At 40.2% G+C, this 21,138-nt stretch overlaps 1 protein-coding gene across 1 annotated transcript; it reads left to right on the top strand.

Annotated features, from left to right (window-relative positions):
* The first annotated feature begins 1,587 nt into the window (after positions 1-1,587).
* On the top strand, positions 1,588-20,706 carry GINM1 (glycoprotein integral membrane 1). Its single transcript, XM_027634172.1, has 8 exons — positions 1,588-1,841; positions 10,570-10,629; positions 10,807-10,903; positions 13,594-13,745; positions 15,854-16,010; positions 16,778-16,908; positions 17,808-17,971; positions 19,793-20,706. Exons 1-8 carry the CDS (start codon positions 1,728-1,730, stop codon positions 19,899-19,901), a joined length of 984 nt encoding a protein of 327 aa, XP_027489973.1. The 5' UTR covers positions 1,588-1,727; the 3' UTR covers positions 19,902-20,706.
* Positions 20,707-21,138: the final 432 nt, after the last annotated feature.

The raw sequence follows: 21,138 nt of genomic DNA, 5'->3' as shown, positions 1-21,138 counted from the left end.
AAAAAATGAGCAGGCATTCATCTACTATTCCATTTCAGTGAGATGCTAAATTCCTCAAGGTCAGCTGAGAGCCCAGCTGGAATTTTGACAAATCTATAAATTCTGCAGAACAGTGATCCTTGCTTCCCTCTATTTTTATGTACCCTGATAACATTATTATGCCTCTGGTACATTTGTAAACATTTTAGTTAATTATTCTAATACACAAAACACTGTAATATTGTACTGTTGGAAGACAATCCCACTCTGATTTATACAGAGTGCAACTCATAGTTAGGAATTTCGGTAATTTAAACTTCCTCCCACTAGCACATGCAAATGGCTGCAAGTACTGACAAGAGCTGGATTCTGGCACCCATCATATCCCTGAAATCACTCATGCACCCGTCATAAGATTCAGCAAAACGCTGTCTTGGGGAGCTAACTTACCTCCTAGTTTTCTGCCTCATGAGAACTGCACAGTGAACAGATCCTTTACATATTTCTTTCAGTTTACCAAACACAGCAGATTTAAAAAAAAAAAAAAAGAAAAAAAAGTCTTAAGGACAGGCCTAAGAGAAACTAGGTAAACCAGGTGATGGTGGTAAAGAGAGGTAGTGGAAATTAAGACATCTGAGTTTTTATTCCTTCTTCTGTTACTGACTTTTGTGATTATTACAAAGGCAGTTAATCAGCTTTGTTTTTCCCAGTCTCTAAAACAGTACTAACTTCTGATAATAGAGGTGTTTAGGGATTAAATATTTGAGGTTTTCATGTAATTGTATGAAATATAGTTCACAATATATGACTCTCTAAAGCCTCATTTTCCAATACCTTGTACCTTGTGCCAGATGTTTATACCAGTGTCTCGTGAATGCAAACTGCATATAAAATATTAAGTTTCTGTGGGGTTTATGGTTTATATTAATTTTCAACCAATTGGGAGTCACAGATTGCTTCCACAGGACACCTAATTTATTGCTGTATTAAAACCTCCCTAGACAAGGTGTTAATATATTTACTACCCTTACCATTGGGAAGTTTTTTGCTAATAGGTAATAGCAATCTTTCTTGTTGCAAATAAAGCACTTCTTATCTTCATATCCACTGAGGACTTGGAGATCCAGCTTGTTAACTTTGTTTTTGCCTAAGACTTCAATGGCTTTGACTCCCACCACTAAATTTCCCCGCTGTTTTCTCTTCTTTAGAATGACCTCTAGCTCTTTCAGACTTTATCTTGTGCCTTATTCCTTTCCGATGACCCTTTTTGCTCCCTCCCGGAGTATGCTGCCCTGCTTCTGCTTTCAAGAAACCCCCCTTGCAGTGCAGTGCTCCAGTGCTCAGCCCGGTCCCACTCTGGCCATACGACCCTCGCAGGTGAACAATTGCAGGCGCCCCACGGGAGCCTTCCCGACGCACGCCGGCCATTTCAGAAACAGCTGTAATTATTAACACTCTCTATAGTGGTAGCTCTCTTATTATGCAAAGTGCTTTCAAAGGCTGCTATCGCCTATTATCAGTGACGGGCTCTTGTAGGCGCGGGCACGGACCCGCGCCTTACTCTGCAACGCCGAACTCGGGATCTCCCAGCGGCGGCGGTGCCGGGTCAGGGCCAGCGCAGGGGCAAGGGACAGTGACAGTGGCAGGGGCAGGGCCGGGGCAGGACCGGCCCCCTCCTACCGCCTCTCTGGCTTCCTCCCGGCCCCGCCTGTTGATGTTTCACTTTGTTTTAATTCCCGGGTCGCAAGATGGAGGCGGCGTTGAGACGTCGGGAGCTCTTGCTGTTGCTGCTGTCGCTGCTGCTGCCGCCGCCGCCGCCGCTGGCCACCGCGCTGCTGGGCCCGGCCGCGCCGCTGGGACAGGTACCGCCGGGGCCGCTCCCTGCCCTGTCCCTCTTCCTTCCCCTCTCCCTGTCCCTCTCCCTTCCCTTTACCCTCTCCCTGCCCCCCTCCCTCTGCCTGCCCCCGTCCCTCTCCCTCCCAGGGGTGAGCCAGACGCTGCCGCGGGGCGACAGAGTTCGCCCCCCTCCTTTTAATGGTTCATTTGTATAGGATTTGATGTGCCGAAACAAATAGCTGACAGGTCGAGGAGGGAGATAGTTACTTCTGTGCAGTGTAGGTTCTTTTGTTGTATTTTCATGCTTGTCCGCCCACACCTTGGTAGTTCAGGGCTGTAGCAGTACGCAGCGCGTTAGGTCCACGTTTGTTCCTAGTGGTCTCTGTACTCTTGAATCAAGAAAAAGACTTTGATGTATTGGTGTGTATATATCTATCTATATACATATATATTCGTACAGTGCTCTCTGTTTTTCTATTCCAGTATCTATGCTGTATCTTGGTGACATTAGTTTTAAATTTATTGGTTTTTTAAAGGGTGGAAAGGGTATTTTGGGTACTACTTGGGAAACCTTTTCAGTGGGAATAAAAGGATGTGCCGCAGGACCAGGTGAGCTTTTGACCTCTAGAATTACAGCAGAAAACTGGGTACTTCTGCCTGTAGTTGAATCATGTCCAGATACATCCTCTAATTGTTGTAACTGTGAAACTCAAAAGTGTGAGATTGCAAAGAGGGAAGAGTTGTGTGGGGTTTGTAGTCACTTATTTAGCCTATGCAAATTTGCAGTTATGTAAGTAAATTTATTATGGCTTTTTTTCCCTCCAGAGTTATTTATTTGTTAATTTAATTTACGTAATTTAAGTTTCCAAGAAAGCCCGACGGAGGCCCTGCACTGGCACATCCTGTGTTGCAAAGCAGAATTCCTGGCCTTACTTCCTGGCCTCGCTTCTCTATATGAACTTTTAAAGAGACCTTTTTAGCTCTGATTTCAAAATGGGGATCTAGATCTTCAGACACCTCTAAAAAGGGCATGGATGCTTGAAGTCACATGTGCAAAAGACAGCAGAGCGAGCTCAGTCCACGGCTACTTTGCTTATTCCTCAGAGAAGGGGAGTGCTAGCTTCAATTTGCCAAAAGACACATGAAGTGACAACATAACATAGACCTATGCTCTTGCTTACTTCTGCCCAGAATCTTCTACACCAAAACTTCCGGTTTAGCAGCACTGAAGTTGTTTGTAACAGCTGGCAGATGTATAAGATGTGGAGACACCTTTGTGTGTCCTGTCTTTGGATCTGAAAGCCTGAGCGTGCCACAAGGGTGCCAGGGTGGTCCCACAGAAGGCAGCTTGGGGTCAGAAGTAGAATAGGTATGTTTTAGGGTGCTAATAGGACTTGACTTAGTAACTGGGCTATAATGCTTTATGGGCACAGCTACGCTGTTTGTGGGGTTGAGTTTGTCCATTTGTGCAGTACTGCTCAGGTGGTCTTGTCAGCTCAGTTTTTGTTAGCTGGAAGTGTCTGCACTCTTAGCTTTATACTGGTGTGGTGGCATAAGTATTTGCAGAAAATCTCTTAAAAGAGTCAAAAAGGGAGCATATAAATTTCTAGTTTAGTATTTTTTTCTCTTTAAGTCTTAAACTTAAAAAAAAAAAAAAACCCTTGCATTTTCTCCTGCACTATTTAGTTTTGTACATACAGGATCACTTTTGATGTGAAAGGAACAATGTGTCTTGAGAAAGTTTTGAGTAGAAGAGTTGATATTTTTTGAGCATGAGCTGGTTTACGGTGGCCTGGTAGGAACAGAAGTGCCTAGGCAGTGGGAATAGGCAGAGTGGGAATGCCATGCTGTGAGGTTACCTTCAGAAGCCACAAGCTTAATGATAGTGGGTGATGGGGTCAGAATAACTGTATTTTCCTCAGAATGGCTTGGGACAGCAGACTGATTGGGAGAAGGCAGAATCAACATGTTCAGCTTTGCTTTGACTGGATACCACAACTGTGCTCTAAATTCTGTGAGCCCACTGGACTCACACTACTGACAGCTTCACATTTTGTAGTTCTTCTATATGGGATTAAAATTTTTCTCCTTACTGAGGGTGATGGAGTTACAGAAACCATAGTGGAAAGACTGGGGAAAAACTTTGAACCTTTGGAATAGTATTTTGTAAGGCTGAAATGCTTTTCTTCAGCTCTGGAATGTGAACGCCTCCATTGTTGTGCAATACTTGTAATTTCTTAAATAAGCTGTTTTGAAATCTGGACTTTTTTTCTTAAACATTAGCATGTCTGTTTTGATTTTTCTTTCTCCTCATGAACTGGATTACAGATAGATTAATTTTAGACAAAGTTTGGGTGGTTTGGTTTGGTTTGATTTTTTTCTTAAAAAAAAAAAGGCAGGGAATGATGCAATAAGACAACTGACCTTCACATTAAAGTAACATTTCTGGTGCAAGGTTTGGGCTATAGAGTACTTTTTTAATGTCTTGATAGGAACTTGCTAAAAGCACGGTATGCTAAATGCTATCGCTATGTTGTTTACTTTGTTTACTTCTTGATAATTTAGGCTAGCAAAGTTCTTTATAAATGGCATACTTGCCTACCAGACTTTTTTCTTTTTAGTTCAGTTCAGTTGCCTGGAAAAAAATTGTTTTTGTATTATTTGTTGGCTGTAAGAAATGTCTGTGTGGATGGATAATTTCAGAACACAAGAAAATAATCTTCACTACATCAAACATTTGATGCAGGGAGTGTAGTGTATTTTTATCAAAGAAGAACTTTGTTAATAGTGACATGCTGAAATGTTTCTTGCATTCCTTTATGCCAGTTTCTCTATTAAAAGCCTAGCACAAGTTCTGAACTTTATGCCTAAAAGAGCTGACATAATCTTCCTATGTGTATTTGATTAAATTAAAGCACAGTATGATGCAACCGTGTCTCAGTGTGTGAGAATGAGTATTCACCTGTAAAACTCCTGATAAAATATTCATAGTATGACGGAGAATACAAAGGCAATTCATTCTAGTAACATATGTAGGGCAAAGGAAAGGATAAGCAGTGTTATACTAAGAGTCATCATTAAACAAGGAAGGAATATGTGTGCTTGTTCAGAAAAGCAACGTAAAGCAATGGCATCATGTTAGATTTTTTTTATTATTAACAAAGATAGTTCAGTTTTAGTTAGTTGCCAGAATAATGGATTTAGTTATCTTGCCCTAAAGACTGTCAGGCAGCTTAATTATGCCAAACCCTAATGGAGAAGATTTTGTACTAAAATTTTGTAAAATGTGAAGGACTAATTATCATCCTGCAAACTTGTCAAGTCTAACTTGTCATGTCAAACTTGTACCATGACTGGTTTTTAACTCAGTTATGCTTGATTGCAGTTAAGAATCATCCTAGCTCTGTTTTGAGTCTGACGAAAGAATTATGTGAAGCATGGATCATGGAGCTCTGGATTGCAAATATATAGTTACGCTATTTGGAGCCAGTTGTCCATATGAGTGCCAGGACTCAAATGGCATGAGTTTGTATGGTAGTTTTGTTTGTCTGTTTGAATGCTTTTTTTGCCATAATCTCTTCTTAAATTTAGAAACAGGTTATTAGCTTTGTCTATTTCTTATCTATTTGGCAAGATAAGAGTCCACCTTCATTGGACTTTGTATTTTCCGATCACAAACAGGAAATCCCAATAGTGCCTGTGTAATGGCTGCGAGGGGATTGTCTGCCTTTCAAGTCTCTGTACAGCTGGCCATCTTGCAAGGCATTGTACCATCTGTTCCTAGTGCTGCCCGCTCCGCTTCCCACAGACCTCCTAGTGCAGAAAGAGCCTTGTTGGGAGAGCCTCAATAGACAACAGCTGTGCTTTAAGTGGGCTGGCCCATAGCAGCTGAATGGGGTTTAAGTGACTGATGCAGTTGTGTAGGGCCTAACAGTTACCCTGTACTGGGAGAAACTGTACAGTACAACCCATCGGGTACTCACTGCCTGTGGAAGAAGTTTTTCCATGATTCATTAATCAGAGCTGTTTGAAGTTCATGCAGAATTAGACCCATCAGCTTTGTCATGTGCAACATTTTTCATAAAAGAGCAAGATTAGGTGAAATGTTCTCTGTACGTTTCTGTGTGGTGTTTAATATGGGGAGTCTTTGAGAATTAATGAATATTCCCTTTTAACTTATGCCAGATGCTTTGTATTCTTTGCTGCCATCTTTTCCCCATCCTGTTCTTCTGCTGCTACTGCAATTATACTGCCTCAGTTAACACTCCTGAGTTCTGTTGCAGCACGTGCTGAAAGAATTAGAAAATTATCAGTACCTGCTTATCTCTATTCACTAGTTCACTGCAATATATAGTATCACACTCACTGCTGTTGCCTAGCTGTCTTAGAACATAATGCCATACATTTGTGGTAGCAGTGCTGTCCTCTTTACAGGTTCTGTGGCTTTACCACTGTAAATATCACTGTTGGAGCACTAAAACAGGGATGAGAAATTGTAGGAAAACTCAGGAGACACATTTACATCCTATGAGAGCATTAAGAGTTATAGGGCCATTTTTAGTGCGGATTGGAGTTTTGTGTGAAGGCATTTGCCAGTACAGGAAGGGATAAGGGGCTGTGAAGTATGGAACGGGTATCAGTGTTAAGCTGAAAGCACAACCTGATTCCTGCGGACCTGAATTACTTCTTGGGGTTGTCCTTTGATTCTGACCCTGTCAAAGTGCAGCTTTCTCAAATATTCCAATGAATTCAGAACCTTTTAAGTTTCAGGACTGTCTGAAATTATGTGAATCTTCATGATATTGTTAATACTGAAAAGTGTATTGTAAGTTATACAAAGAAGTTTTACACTCATAGTTCAGGCTTCTCCAGAACTTGATGGTGCCATATTATGGATTACTTCAGAGGACCTATGTCCTGCTCTCAGTGACTTTGTTACTACAGGATTTGCTTGCTATGCTTCTGATACCCAAAATAAAGGATGTGAGGTTATTTACCTTTCTTAGTACTGGAGTACACAGTACAAGACTTATCTATAAAGCACTATAAAACACCTCCTTCCCCTCCTCCAAGTAGAGAGTTTTATTATGGTAACGTAAGTCTGAGTCTTCTGCTCTAGGATTGGAAAGACGAGTATTGAATTATCACTGGAGCACTTTTTAGCAAGTATGGCTTGTCAGGCCAGGCATTTCATCATGAAAGGCTGGTACAAGACCTATTGGCCTGCCAGGTCTGTTTCCTTCCCACTTTAGTAAAAGGAAGCATAAACAAGGTATGGCTCTTGAGGCTTGAGCGCTGCTGTGGATCAAAGTGGGTCGGCTGGGATGGTGCACTGCTCTCCTGGGAGCTGCTTGCAATAGTGCCTTCCTTTCCCCCGGCTCTCCTGCCTGGCTTTTCATTGCACTTGGCATGTATCCTGTGGTTCTTGCCCTCCTGTAGATTTTGGTATGGGTTGTGTAGGATCAGGAAGACTGGCTACAGCAGGACCTGTTGAGTTTTAGGTGTGGCACTGCAGGAGAGGCCAGTGGGAAGCCGTGGGAAGACAGCAGTGAGGAACTTGCCTTCAAGGAAGGGTTAAGTGAGCTGGGGGCTTTAGCATAAAATCAGGAAGACTGAGTTGAAGTAGTTATTTTCCTTGGGAAGATATTATGAAGAGTAGTGAACAACCTGTTCATTAATTGCAGCAAGGAAGCTTCACATTAGATACTGAAAAAACTTTTAGAATTAAAGGTAGCTGAGTAGTGGAGTAAAGCATTGAGGAGAGTGTGAAATTTTTGAATGTCACTGGAGAGCTTTAGGAATACATCTATTGGGAATGACAAAGACACAGCTGATTCTGACTCTGGAAAAGTTTGCTGTCCTCTGGTCCTTGAAATGTTACTGTATCAGATCAGGAAGGTTTGGAGCAAGAGCAGTTGAAACTAATTATTTTTTAGCACCAAAACTTTGAGATCTATTTGAAATATTTCTTAGCAAGACTGGCATCAAGTCTTGTGAGACTGCTTAGTGAAGAGGCAAAACAAGAATATATGACAGCTCAGGAGAATGGATGTACAGAATATGGGAAAGTATCAGTAGAATTTGTTGGATCTGGATGTGAACAGACTAGTCTTGGGAATGGCAATAATATGAGTTCTCTGTTGTATGTGAACACATAATTGCAAGAGTAATGGTGTAGCTGCTGTAGCAGAGTATTAATAATTTCTTTAAGTTATGGAGGAGCTTTATGAACCTATGCCAATCAAGAGATGCATCACCATCTGCTGAGATGATGTGAGGGCAGACATCTCTCAAGGAGACGCCGCAAGGACAGGCAGACCATGCAGCAGAGCCAATCCAACAGTCTGTGGCCATCAGAACAATTAGCCTGACTCCCTCCTCCCAGCTGCATTCTTGGATCTCTTGTGCTTGTCTGGCTCTTCCTTGCTTGTTTAAAAGACAGAAAAATAGTCTGTCAAAAAAGGGAAGGTTTTTGTGCTGATTTAATGAACTAAATTGGCTCACTGACTTGGCATAAATGAGAGGGAAGGATAATGTGCAGGAGAGATCTGCACTCTCTCTTTCAGTGGCAGAAGCAGCAAGCGGTTAAACCATCTTATTTGTCTGCATGTTATGTTCTAATTTTTGTAACTTTGACAGCATGGAAATGATCCACTGAACTATTTAATTTCTTAAACATGTAATATGCTCTTCAAGTGCAAGTTGGATACTACAGGAACAGAATTGACAGCTGTTTTGCAGGAAATTAATCATTGTGTACATAGCTCACTTTGTACATTTAACAGTCAGTTGTTGAGCATATCTATCTTGCTTCATGCCCTTCATTTTCAAATAAAGCATTTGATTCAAATAAAAAAAAAGTAGGAGGGGATTTTCCTATTTTTCCCCAGTCATTTCCTTTTTCTTGTAATCTGTTAGTTCCTTTGTAGATGTTGAAAAAAGATTGCAAAATACTTCCTGTATAAAAGCCCTCAGATTTCACTTGAGGCTTAAAAAATTAATTACTTTTAAAACTGCCTGGAAAATCAGTCTTTTGTGCCCTTTGAATTCCCAGAAAATAGAAGAACCTAGGAAGTAATGACACAAAGTTTTGATGATTCGTTAAACAGTTTACGGGTACAAAAGATGTACAGCTGTGAATGCTAAGAACTAAAAGAGCTAAAAGTTTGGTGGATTTTTATTTTATTATTAATATACAGAATTCTTAAAACATGATAAGAAAATAAGTGGTTCAAAGAAATTACAGATGACAGAATAGAATACATCCTATGATTATACTATTAATCTAGTTTATATTTTCAGTTATATAATTCCAGTTCTCTAAGGAATTTGGTAATTTTCATTTACTTTGAATAGCTGGGTTTTAAGTTTTGAAGAAAAGTCAATGTAAAAACCTGTTTCCTAGAAAGGGCATTAAGGAAGAGATTTCTTTTTGGTCTTGGTGGCCAGAGAGTTTTCCTCCTGATAGGACAAATGTGTCTGAAGCATCACTTACAAGTCACTTCCAACCAAAATCTTAACTGTGTTAGATTTTTAAGCTGTACTTTTCATAATGCCAGTTTTCTGCTGAATCAGATGTGGATGTTGTTTTTCAGTTTTTGACAGTCCTGGCTAACTGTCTATACTGTTGATCACCCATGGTTTTAAGGATTTTTTGACATTATACTTGCATTTCAGAAGCTCTCTTCATGAATTGGGACTGTATTATGCTAGGTACTGCATATTTTAAGTATTTTCTGGAAGAATATTTAGTGTTATATAAAAATCCCAAATGAAAAGCCTTTTTGTGTATTTATTTATTTAAAATTTTGAGCAAGCTGAACTTTTTCTTGAGACTTATTTTTAGCTGTTGGGTGTGAAACCATGACTGAAACACAGAGCTGAAGAAGATACTGAAGGTATGGAGAGGTTTTCCAGAGGAAAATGAAATGCAGTTAGAATCACTTAAGGCTCCCAAAAGGCAAAGAGGGAGCTTAACATTATTTTTGAAGAGGTGACTCAGGAAAGCTCTGTGGCAGTCATTACTTCTGGCCATGTGCAAGAGAGATTTGACTTTTGCATGCAGTGTTTTTGAGGGGCAGACCTGGGAGAGTTAAGGTCCCATCTGCAAAACAGCCCCTGAAATTACAAGAGGGAAATGAGAGGACAGAATGAGTGAGTCAATAAATTACAGCAACTGGGGTTTGAAAGAAAGAAGCAAATCCCCATTGGATGTGGGTTTGAGGAGTCCCGTGTGGCATAATTTGGGAATGATAACCAAAAAAAGAAACAGGATTACTGCTAAAACTGACACAAATCAATATTCTTTACAATAGGCTAGCATGCATTAAATTAGACTTCACTTCGAAGACTGAGTGCTTAAAAAACATTTACAGATAAACTGATTTTTACCTTTTATTGTCTGTTATTTTTTAGCTGAGAGGCTTCTTTTCCATTATATCCTTGTGAAATAAGTGATTATTATTATTTTATCCTTATTAAAGAACCCCAGACTATACAGTGGGGGATGCCGATGTCATTCTTTCTCATCAATCCTCTTTATTAAAAAGTGGTGAGGAAAAAAACAAACCAACCCTTACATGAAACAAGTAAGAATATTCCTCTTTCTTCTGTCTGCTGGATAGAAAGCCTGGGGATGTGCTTTGTGTATTGTAGGTAGTCATTCTGTCAGGATAATGCATGAGAGTTGCCCATGCCCTGCAGTGGTTTATGTGCTTCCTCAAACTTATGTCTCTTCTCAATGTTTTTTTCCAGGAAATGATCCGAGTCGGTGTTACAATGTTGAAAGCCAATGGAGAACTTCACAAAGGACAGGTTTGTCTGGTTTTTCTCTTTATTCAGAGAATTAATATGTAGTGAAACAAAGTCTGCATGTGGATGCAAATATGTCGTTTTGTCTGACGTAAGTCACTATAAAATGTGTTCCTCTGAGTGCAGAATTGTAGGATAGGGCCAGGAACTGTATACTCATTCTGTTTGTCTTTCTTTCAGGTTCTTTTTAATATCACCTATATTAATGGACAGGTATATGTAAATGATTTTCCTATGAAAAGCGGGGTTGCCCACGTAACATGTCAAACAGTAATATGTGAGTATTCCCTTTTCCTTTTTTTTTTTTTTTATTTTTCTCCTTCCCCCTGGGTATTTGGCTTCCTGGTTATCTAGTAGTAACCAAGGCTTACAATGACTATGTGTTCTGTACTCTGCAAACCCGAGCATTGTAGAAACAAATAATTTCCCAAGGCAGGACAATACTGGTATTAAAATGGGCCTCAAGTCACATTTATGTGCTTATATGTAAATGGTCTAATCTGAAGTCCAGACTCCGCCTGTCTTTTAAAAAGAGTGTTTTGCAGGACAAGCTAGACAATGTTAACAGTAGGATGGGACTCCACCCTGCTAATGGCTGTGTCCCTAGGTTGGTTGGCATAAAGCCAGAAGGAGATTCAATAACAAAAGTATGAATTGTTGTTAGGAAGATCTTTTAATGATCTCACTTCTGTGTCTAATGAACAAACAAGTTTCTGCTGGATAGGATATTATAGCACAAATACTGCAGTTTTGCTAGTGTCCTGCAGTGGTTAATGACTTTGAATTATCTTGAAACTTCTATTTTTCCACTGATTCAATGCTACGCTTTTTGTGAAAGACCAACGAGTATTGTGATTTTTTGGAGATACACAGGGTATACTGTATAGTTAATTAAAAAAGGACCATTATGCTCATTTGATTTAAGCTTCTGTTGTATTCAGAATGATCTCCTGATGGATCAGGTACAATCAATCTCTAGCATGATATCTGAGGTCATCATCATCAGACATTTACTTACAGAGTACTAACACTTTTTCAAAGTGCTTCTCTGAGCCATGACCTTGTTGCTTGAACCCTTCTTTCCCAAGCACAATCAGTTATTCATTTGACACTAATTCTTTTCTGGAGAGGGAGAGCAGTAATCAATTTCTCTTTTTCTGGGATAATTATGTTCCTATTGGTTCTATTTTTTTCTATCCTAGGGTAGAAAGCTATGGCAAAATGTCATTTACCTGCAAAATAATTCACTCCAGAAAAAATAGATATGATTTTACTGACTGATGCTGAGAGCTCCTGAGCACTCTCCTGTAGTTCTTATTAATTTCCCAAATCATATTTTTGTAGCTTGCAGTGACTACAGTTATGAACATGAATCTGAAACAGGAAAATACTGATTTGACCTGGGAGCTAGGAACCTGGAATTCTCTATCTCCGTGTTTGGGTCTGAGACCTCAGCATAGTACCTGGCTCTGTTACCTGTAATGTTTGTACTCTTTACTTGCTAAATCCTTCACAACAGATTCAAGTAGTGTTTGTAAAATGCTAAAGAAATATAGAAATAGGGGGGAAATACTCCTGAATGTATATAAAATCCAAACTTGAGCTTAATAGTCATGCTTTTGAATATTAGAGACGAAGTATTCTGAATCTCATCTGATACCTATATCCCCACTTGAAGCTCCCATAAATGTCAATTTTGGAAACATACCTGTCATTCCTGTTGAATGTGGTGGTTGAATGGCCTAACACATGAAGGGCTGGGACCACAGGGAGTTTCAGCTACTTAAAATCTTAGAGGTTTTGGTCCTTCAATGTGTGCTCACTGCTCTAAGACACAAAGCATTCAGCAACTAGGTTTGTGCTCTGGCTCATAACTATAAGGAGCCCTTCTCTCCTTCTGCCACTTACTTTTGCAACATAAGATATTGCTAAATAATGCCAAAAGGTATTTTTCTATATTTAAAATAGGTAAAATAACCTTTATGAGGACAGGGATTGTAGCATAGAAGTAATGAACACACTGAGTTGTTACTGTAAGACTAGTCCAGCCTTACCCCATGTTACCTCAGCACTGTAAGTGGCATACACACACAGCACCAGTGGCTTAGCAATAGTCTCAGTTCATGTACCTTGCTATCTGCATGTTGGGAAGATCTACCACATCCACTCTTCCGCTTCACCACCACTTCAGTTCTAGCGTGGCTTCACCTGTAGTAGAGGTGTGGTACTTGGGAGAAGGATACAAAGTCTATGCAGAAACAACTAGACCAGGAAGGCAGTTCTGTGGGTACTTGTGGAATATTAGGCTGTTGAAATAGCTGAAAGCTTTTGGGCAGGAGGAGTTTGAGGGTCACCAGTCACATATGAAAACAGAGAGGGGGACAGAGATGTATGAGGGAACTGTCACTCATCTTGAGTACAGTGTGCCTGGAAAAGAGCGCATTAGTTTCTGTATTAAGAGGAAGGGAATGTTATGCAAACCAAGATGTTTACACAGGTGGCTGGCTGGGCTGTGGCATTACTCTTATGAGTAATAGAAATAGAACGCAGCAATAGCCAAGCCAAAGAGCACAGCTTAACATGCTTCAATGCAAACCTCAAGGCAGGGATGCAAGCTCCCTCAGGCCAGGGGATCGTACAGCTCTGCTGTGTTATATTACGAAACTTGCTCCGTGTTTGATTTGGTGATATACTGGTAAAAAAAATCATGGCATCTGTTTTACCTGTTGCCCAGATTACTACTGCTTATAATAGTTGTTGTTGGAAGTGTTAAGGACATCAGCATAGTACAGACATCTGTACCGCTGTTCTGGCATCTCTGGTGTGATGCTAGTGCTGCTGTGACTTTTCCGTTCAGGTGCTGCATGTGCATCTCTGTCAGAGTTGCAACTGTTTTCCTTATGGCTGTGTACTGCTTTCTGGTTGGAGTGGTTTCTCTTTGAAAGCTGTGACATTGTGTGTTAACAGTGGAGAACGGAAACTTGGATAACTTAGCAGATCAGCAGCGCCTGGGAACCGTCAGTGTTCGCATCATGGTTCATGACTGGCCTTTGGCATCCAGTTCTGATTTGCAGCTGATTGTCGTTCAGGAGGAAGTGACAGAAATTGATGGAAAACAGGTAAAACAAACCCCTGCTGCAATATTCGGTTTGTTTTTAACTTAAGAGAGGCAAGTAGTTACCAAGGATTGAAAGATTTACATGTATCTGGCTGGTGATTAGAGCACAAAGTATATAATTAATGTTAGATAGCACAGTATTGAAAGAGATAATAGCAAAGTTGGCAGTATAATAGTAGGTGTGTTTTGTGAGGAGACTTCAAGTTTTAATGCTTTTATTCATATTCTAATGATTATCATTAAGTGTATCACAACACATGTGCCTATGCAAGCAAAGTCAGACTCACAAGCAAGACTTGATTTATAATATAATGTACAAAACAAACAAAAGGGGCATGGGCTTTTTTTGAGTCCTGAGGACCTCCCCATTGTTATTCCAAGCTAACAAAGGGTTTCAAGCACATACCATGGCTAACAGCTTGCAGCAGCAAACTCTTATGGCAGATGGGCTTGTGAAAGCCCACAGCACCTGAGAGTTTAGCCTTAGAATATTTTGCATGTAAGATAAAATCCATGTTCATTATCAAGATTCAAATTGAGACGAACAAACACCTCCCCGCCCAATTCTAACTGTATCTGTACAAATACCAGTGAACGTGAGGGGTTACCATTCCAGCTGAGATTGAAATGTGCAGAACTCTCAAAATTGTAAGGTATAGTTAATTTAATAACCAGAGAGGATCTGTTGAAAAGATCGAGCTGCTGAAGCCAGCAACAGCATCACATTTTTGTTTCTGTACATGTCTGCATCCTATGTGTGGCCAGGCTTTTTTGAAGCTGGCTTATGTTCTGCTGCCTTTTTTGTTTTTTTAAAGAATAATACCATTGATCCTTAATTAATTGCATGCTCAGCAGGTAGTATTTTTTACAGCAATCTATATCATGTCAAAATTTTACTCTTTTAATGAAAAGCCCCACTGAGAGGTCTGTAGCTTTTCTAATGAGGTGTTTATCTCATTGATAGGAGCCTAATATATCCTGGTTGATTCAGTTGTTACACAACAGTGGTGTTGTATTTCAGATCGCAAACTAGACATCACAATGCATTTCAGATTTTCATAGAGACCTGGTAAAAACAACCAGAAGGCTAGTGCTGTTTCCGTAATTGTTCCTTTAAGTCAAAAGCAATCTCACATGAGCATGGTAGAGGGGCAGAATCCCCTCCCTTGCCCTGCTGGCCATGCTGCTCAGGATACTGTTGGCCTTCTGGGCTGCAAGCGCACATTGCTGGGTCATATGGAGCTTTTCATCCACAAACACCCCCAAGTCCTTCACTTGTGCTTGGGGTTGCCCTGACCCAAGTGCAGGACCTTGCACTTGGCCTTGTTGAACTTCATGAGGTTTACACAGGCCCCTCTCTCAAGCCTGTCCAGGTCTGCCTGGATGCCATCCCTTTCCTCTAGCATGTCATGCACCACACAACTTGGTGTCATCAGCAAACTTGCTGAGGGAGCACTCAATCTCACTGTCTGTCACTGACAAAGATGTTAAACGGCACCAGTCCCAATACTGACCTTTGGGGACAACACCTGTCACTGGTCTGCATTTGGACATTGAGCCATTGACCACAACTCATTGAGTGTGGCCATACAGCCAATTCCTTATCCAGTGAGTGGTCCATCTGTCAAATCCATGTCTTCTAGTTTAGAGATAAGGCTGTCAAGCAGGACACCGTCGAATGCTGTGATACTTTGCCTTCAGTTGTTGAAAAAAGAAACATTACTGAAAAAGCAGAAATGTCAGTCTTGCCTTAGCAACACTTTCAATGTTCATAAGTGCTTTCACTATATACTTGAGTTTTCCATGTCCTAAAATGCCTCCCTGAGAGAGGATAGTAATGAACTATGCAAGACTTGGTTACAAGCCCATGGAGTGACTACCACATGCTTTTGCAAGGAGAGAGAGACAGTCTGTTCAGCATATTTTCTATTGTGACATAGTCTACAGAAGTGTGGTATGTAAAAGCAAAGAATACTAATTCACATTATAACAGCCCTGTCTCTACCTCTTAATGGCTTAGAGTTTTCTGTGATGTATTGGTGTTCTCTTCCAGCCAGCTTCAGTCTTACTTTAAACGCAGTAATAGCAACACGTTTGCATCTCTTGCAGGTTCAGCAAGAAGAAGTAACAGAAATAGATATTTTAGTAAAGGACCTGAGAGTACTTAGACATTCAAACTACACTGTCCCTTTGAAAGAGAGCATGCTGTATTCCATCCCAAGGGACAACGACATGTTATTTACACTGCCCAACCTCTCAGGAAAAGGTATCTCTCTCAGCTGCTACATAATATTTTCAACTGTAGCTGTTGTATTGCTTTACAGGGGTAAAAGAGCATCATTATTCCCATGTTTTACATAGTGAAACAGTTTCTTCATTAACAGGAAAGCATTTTATGTGGTTTGGGTTTTATTTTTTTAAACACTTAAATTCAACTCTTCTACATTCTAGGTATTTTGTTTGTTTGTTTTCAAATCTGTTCTCCTTTGAAGCACTTGATACTTGGCAGTCTGCAATCCAGACATTTGACAGGAATAAATTTTTCTCTCAGATCTATGATGGAAGTTTCTCTAAAGCTCCCCCTTCTTCCTGAGAATGAAAGAGAAAACTGTAGAGGAAATACCTGTCTGGGTCATTTCCAAACCAGGGACCAGTTTTATGTTATTAAACTTGAATATCTTAAATGCAAGAGAAGTTATTTGATGCCTTAACCTTACTTCAGTTTTGTTTAATCAACAACTCTCAAGGATTTAATCAGAGATGAATATTTTGATCTAGTTCATCGCTTTTTAATCTGATGACAGCTGAAATTTACAACTAAGGGCATAGCTAAAGGCAGCGCTGTAACACTGCTTCTGCTTATCAAGTCCACTACTCAAGTTAAAAAAAAAAAGGTAGTCAGTCTTCTGTGTTCTTGGTGTGAGTGTGTGAGAACCATACTATAAGTATAGAAATACACTGTGTCTTTGTTTTCCTGAAGAGTGAGTCAAATAAAAAGAAAGCTCTCCACTAAATCTAGCTTTTCTTCTTCAGATATTCAAGATCCACTGCAAACTACCAGTCAGTACCTCATCCGGCAAGTAGAGACTACGGTAGATGAAGAGACGTTACCTGGCAAGTTACCAGAGACCCCTCTTAGGGTAGAACCTCCATCTTCTTACAAGGTACTTTTGTTGTTTGTCTGCTTTTTTAATTATTAGTATATACACCTTTAAAGAGAGCAAACTACTAAGACCAATGGACCTCTAGGAACCTTAAAAAAACCCCCAAACCCCCCCAAACTATCAAAATAACCTCTCTTCCTAAATTACCTTTTAGCAGTAACAAGCTGTTGGAATTTTTTACTCCAGTAGGAATCAAATGGGCTTTTAAATCCTGCAGTGTTCTGACCTCACAGATACTTCATGATAGTCAGTTGTGGTATTTCCATTATACCAAGCTAAGCACTTATGACAATTTCAAATTTTGCTTAGCTTTAAACTACATCATTTTTTTCCTGACTCTATGAAAGTGCTTACCCCTCTGAGAGATGGACCATTGGTATCAGCTGCTGTAAGAAAGACAGTAACAGCCTTAGAAGTTTGAGTTTCAGCTTAGGTAAGGATGGGCTTGATGGCCTCCTCTGTGGCCAAAACAAACACAGTTATAACCTGCTGCTGAGACAGGAGGGCCAGAATAGTAGGCTGAAAGTTACAGATAGGCTAGAGAAGATGCTACCCCTCTCCTGGGCTGGCAGTAACCCTTTCACTGCTGTACACTGCTATGGTATCATAGCTGTCTATGGCTAAACAGCTGCCCCTTCGTCTTCTCCGTTCAAGTGTCTTTGATTTTCCAAAGTGGCCTCTCAGAGAACTCTGCTACAGTGAGCAGAGAACTAAACCTTCAACTGTTCCAAACTTTGAAGAAGATCTAAGTCACCGGTCAATTCCATGCTGCTTTTATCTATTTTAAGGATACATAAATTAAGTAAAACTATCACCATGTAACTACATGTATCACCAGTAGCTACAAAACCAGCACATGCTTTGTTTTGCAGCCTGTCTTTTTACCTCTTTGACTGTAGGTGATGTGCCAGTGGGTGGAAGACTTGAGAAAAGGATTGTGCAGATTCTGGTTCCGATCTTTACCCATCTTGTTTAGTTTCATGGAAGTTGTTGTAGTTGGAATTGCTGGAGCAGCTCTTATTATCAAAGTCTTAAAGGTGATTCTCCCTTCCTGTGAAAACAAGTAAGTAATTTTTGCATTTTTTTTTTTTTTTGGCTGTGGTGAAGGCAAAACATTAACAAAAAAAATTTGTCAAGAAGCAGCCCCGTTCTGTAGGAAGATGGTAGCAACAATTCAGTGAAAAAGCTACTGATAACTTTCCTTTCCAGGTGAACTTTTGACATATAAGCATTTCAGAGAAACATGGGAAGGTATTTAATTGGCAATGTCTTTAGCTGAGCTGTCATACTGCCAAATTTTTTTATCAACTCTTCTAAGGACTACATTGTGAGACACTTTTAACATAGCTCCAAGAGAGGAGGGTAGAAGCTAGAGCTAAATAATTCCAACATCTCTATAGCTTTTCATACTCCTACTATGTTGGAGTTGTCGCAGTAGTTCTGAAAGGCCTTGAATTTGGCTTTGCAAATTTGTGTGGGAATTCTCCAAGGAGGACCTACCTCTGTAGGCAGCTTCCAAGCCATAGCGATCGGTGCTAGCGTTGGTGGCAAAAGGTCATAAATAAAGCTGGTGGCCTGCAGATGGCTTTATTCACTCAGTTGGTGGGTTACCAGCTACACTAAGATTTTTCAGAAGAGCAAGTGCTCAGAACAAGGGGTGGAAAGATGAATTAGTAGTTGCAGGTAAGAAATCACTGTCTATTTAGTGCTGGAATGGGCAAGCATGTGCATTTTAAAGCTACCTAAGTCAGATCTGGAAGACCTATCCCTTGGAACCATATGTTATTTGAGAAGTGACTGACAGCATAGTGTGCTTCATTAGCCACAACAAACACAGCTGATGTCTTCTGATGCAGCTGATCAGCTGTGCTTCTGAAGGGCCCTGTGTGCAGTTAATTTATGTATCCACTCAGGAATATGAGTGGCATTAGTCCTTCTGACAAAGCTAGAAAAATGGGGGGCTGGAAGATCAGGAAGGCTGGAAACTGCACTGACAAAAGAGACTATGCTTTTCCCTGACACTTCACACAGTGTGCTGTCAGGTGGGAATGCTTCAGTTGTTAGAGCAGAAAAACTGAAGAAACACTTTGTACTTCCCAGAGAAGTAAGTAGCTTAACACTTCCACGTGTGAAACTGAACTAAGTAGAACTAGGAAGAAAAATCTAATCCCAGCAAACTATTCAGCAAAATGTCTCATGGCCTGTCCATGGCAGAGGAGAGTACAGAGCAGAGGAACCAGCCTGGAGTAATTCCTCTTCCAACTGGAGAACATGGGGCTTGTGCATGGCTTGTCAGAACATTTAAAGAAATTGTGCCACTCCTTCCCCTTAAAAAAACAAAACCCAACCAACAACAAAAAGAAATAACAAACAAACAAAAAACCCCCACAACCTCAAAACCACACAGTTGTTTTCTTGCTACCTATGTAAAGTGTTCCCATAAAAAATGGTAAAGGTTTAAATCATGATTGCAAACCAGTAAGAAAGAGCAGAAGATCTCATGTGGTGACTGACACAGTTGCAGATGTCAGGACCTCATCCCAAGTCTTTAATGCCATTCTATGGTACACTGATAAAACTACCTAGTCTTGGAGAATTAAATGTTGCTCCTGACAGCAGACAGTTTTAGGCTACTATGAAACTAAGCATATAGAGTCTACACTGCTGACACTTCAGATGTAGAAGCTGGGTGAAGGGAGCCCTCAGAAACCACAGCTAGTACATTTTGGAACCAGTTTTCATTCTAGCTTCATGAAAGAGTTATTATGAGGGTAATGCTTGACGCACTGATTTAAACTTAAGTTTGGGGAGTTAAAGAGTAAATCTAAAGAACACAGAATTGTTTGTATATTGTTTTCTAATGCCAGGTAATCTTACCTTTCAGAGGCATCCTTCTTCTGGATCAAGTCAGCTTTGTACCTGTGACTACCATCAGCCTGCCTTCAGATCTTCCAGACAGGAAAAATAATTTAGATGAGAAAGCATGTACTTAATACTGTATTTACTTTGGAGTTACTGGTTTTTAAAAACACACTTTTAGTTGACCTGAAATTTGGCACTTGAGCTTAATACTTTGTTTGTTTCCTACTAAGAAAACTAAGTCAGTTGATTAATTGATAAAAGGGCCACTCAGGCCGAGGCCCAAAGCTGACTTCCTTGTGCCTCTTCATAAACAAGCAGCCTTTTCAGAATCTTCAAAATAGAGCAGCTTTCCACCCTGAGGGCTACCATTGGTTTTAACTTCTGTGAAGTCACTTTTCCACACCTTAGACAGGATGCTCGCTGCCTTCTTGCCCATAAATAAACCTGGTCAGTTGTCCTGACTAGCAAGAGGATGAAATTCAGGGTGTCCTTAAGTCTGCAGAAAGCATTCTTCAGAAAAGGACTAGGGAGTATTGCAAACATCAGCTGTGCCAAAAGCCTAAGCAAAGCTGCCCAACCTGGCTCAGGTCTCATAGGGTTGAGTGTGCCTTGTAAGGAAGTTACCACTACCCAACATTTGTGTTACTCAAGAAATTTGACATTTTATATATGCAAAACAAAAATTAAAAAAGCAGATTTATATTTCAAGCACTTTACGTTTTTATGGTCCCTTCCACTCATAAAAAATGTTAGCAGTTGTAATTATAGTATGCTTTTTGTATCTGTGACAGCAATACTATGTGAAGTCCCAAAAGAAAAATGAAAATTCTATGGAATTGCACAGAAATATTGGCTTACTATTGCTAAGTAGGCCCACTCTGCCCATGCCGGTTTCTACTGTTAACATTTTTCAAATAAACATCTAAATTGTTTATTAAACTGTGTTCACTTTTGCATCTATAGTTATAAAGAACAGCAGTTTACCAAACATGTTAGCTACAGGGTACTATTTGTTTTTTAGCTTTTCACTGTTCTTACTTAGAAAAATTGTTTGTCAGAAGAATAACTAGGAAAAAAACTTCAGAGCTGTAACTACCTGGCACTAGACTGAGCACAGTTATCATCTGAGTGATAGAATTACCCATGTGCAGCTGATTTCCCCCCCTCTCACCTTAAGGAAACATTATCACAAATGTAATGAGATCCAAGTTATTCAGATGCTGGTCCATACAGCTGGTCTGTGACAGGAACAACTTACATTGTCTCTCTCAACTGACAGCACTGCAGCGATAGAAGGAACATTTCTAACACTGCAAAAACTAAACCTAGCCTTGCAAAACACTAAACCAAGACTCACCACCCAGCAGT

The sequence above is a fragment of the Corapipo altera genome, unplaced genomic scaffold, assembly GCF_003945725.1.
Source record: "Corapipo altera isolate COAL_440 unplaced genomic scaffold, ASM394572v1 2b, whole genome shotgun sequence".
Lineage (NCBI taxonomy): Eukaryota > Metazoa > Chordata > Aves > Passeriformes > Pipridae > Corapipo > Corapipo altera.
The sequence above is the reverse complement of the archived record's forward strand: the minus strand, read 5'-3'. Positions and strand labels throughout refer to the sequence as shown.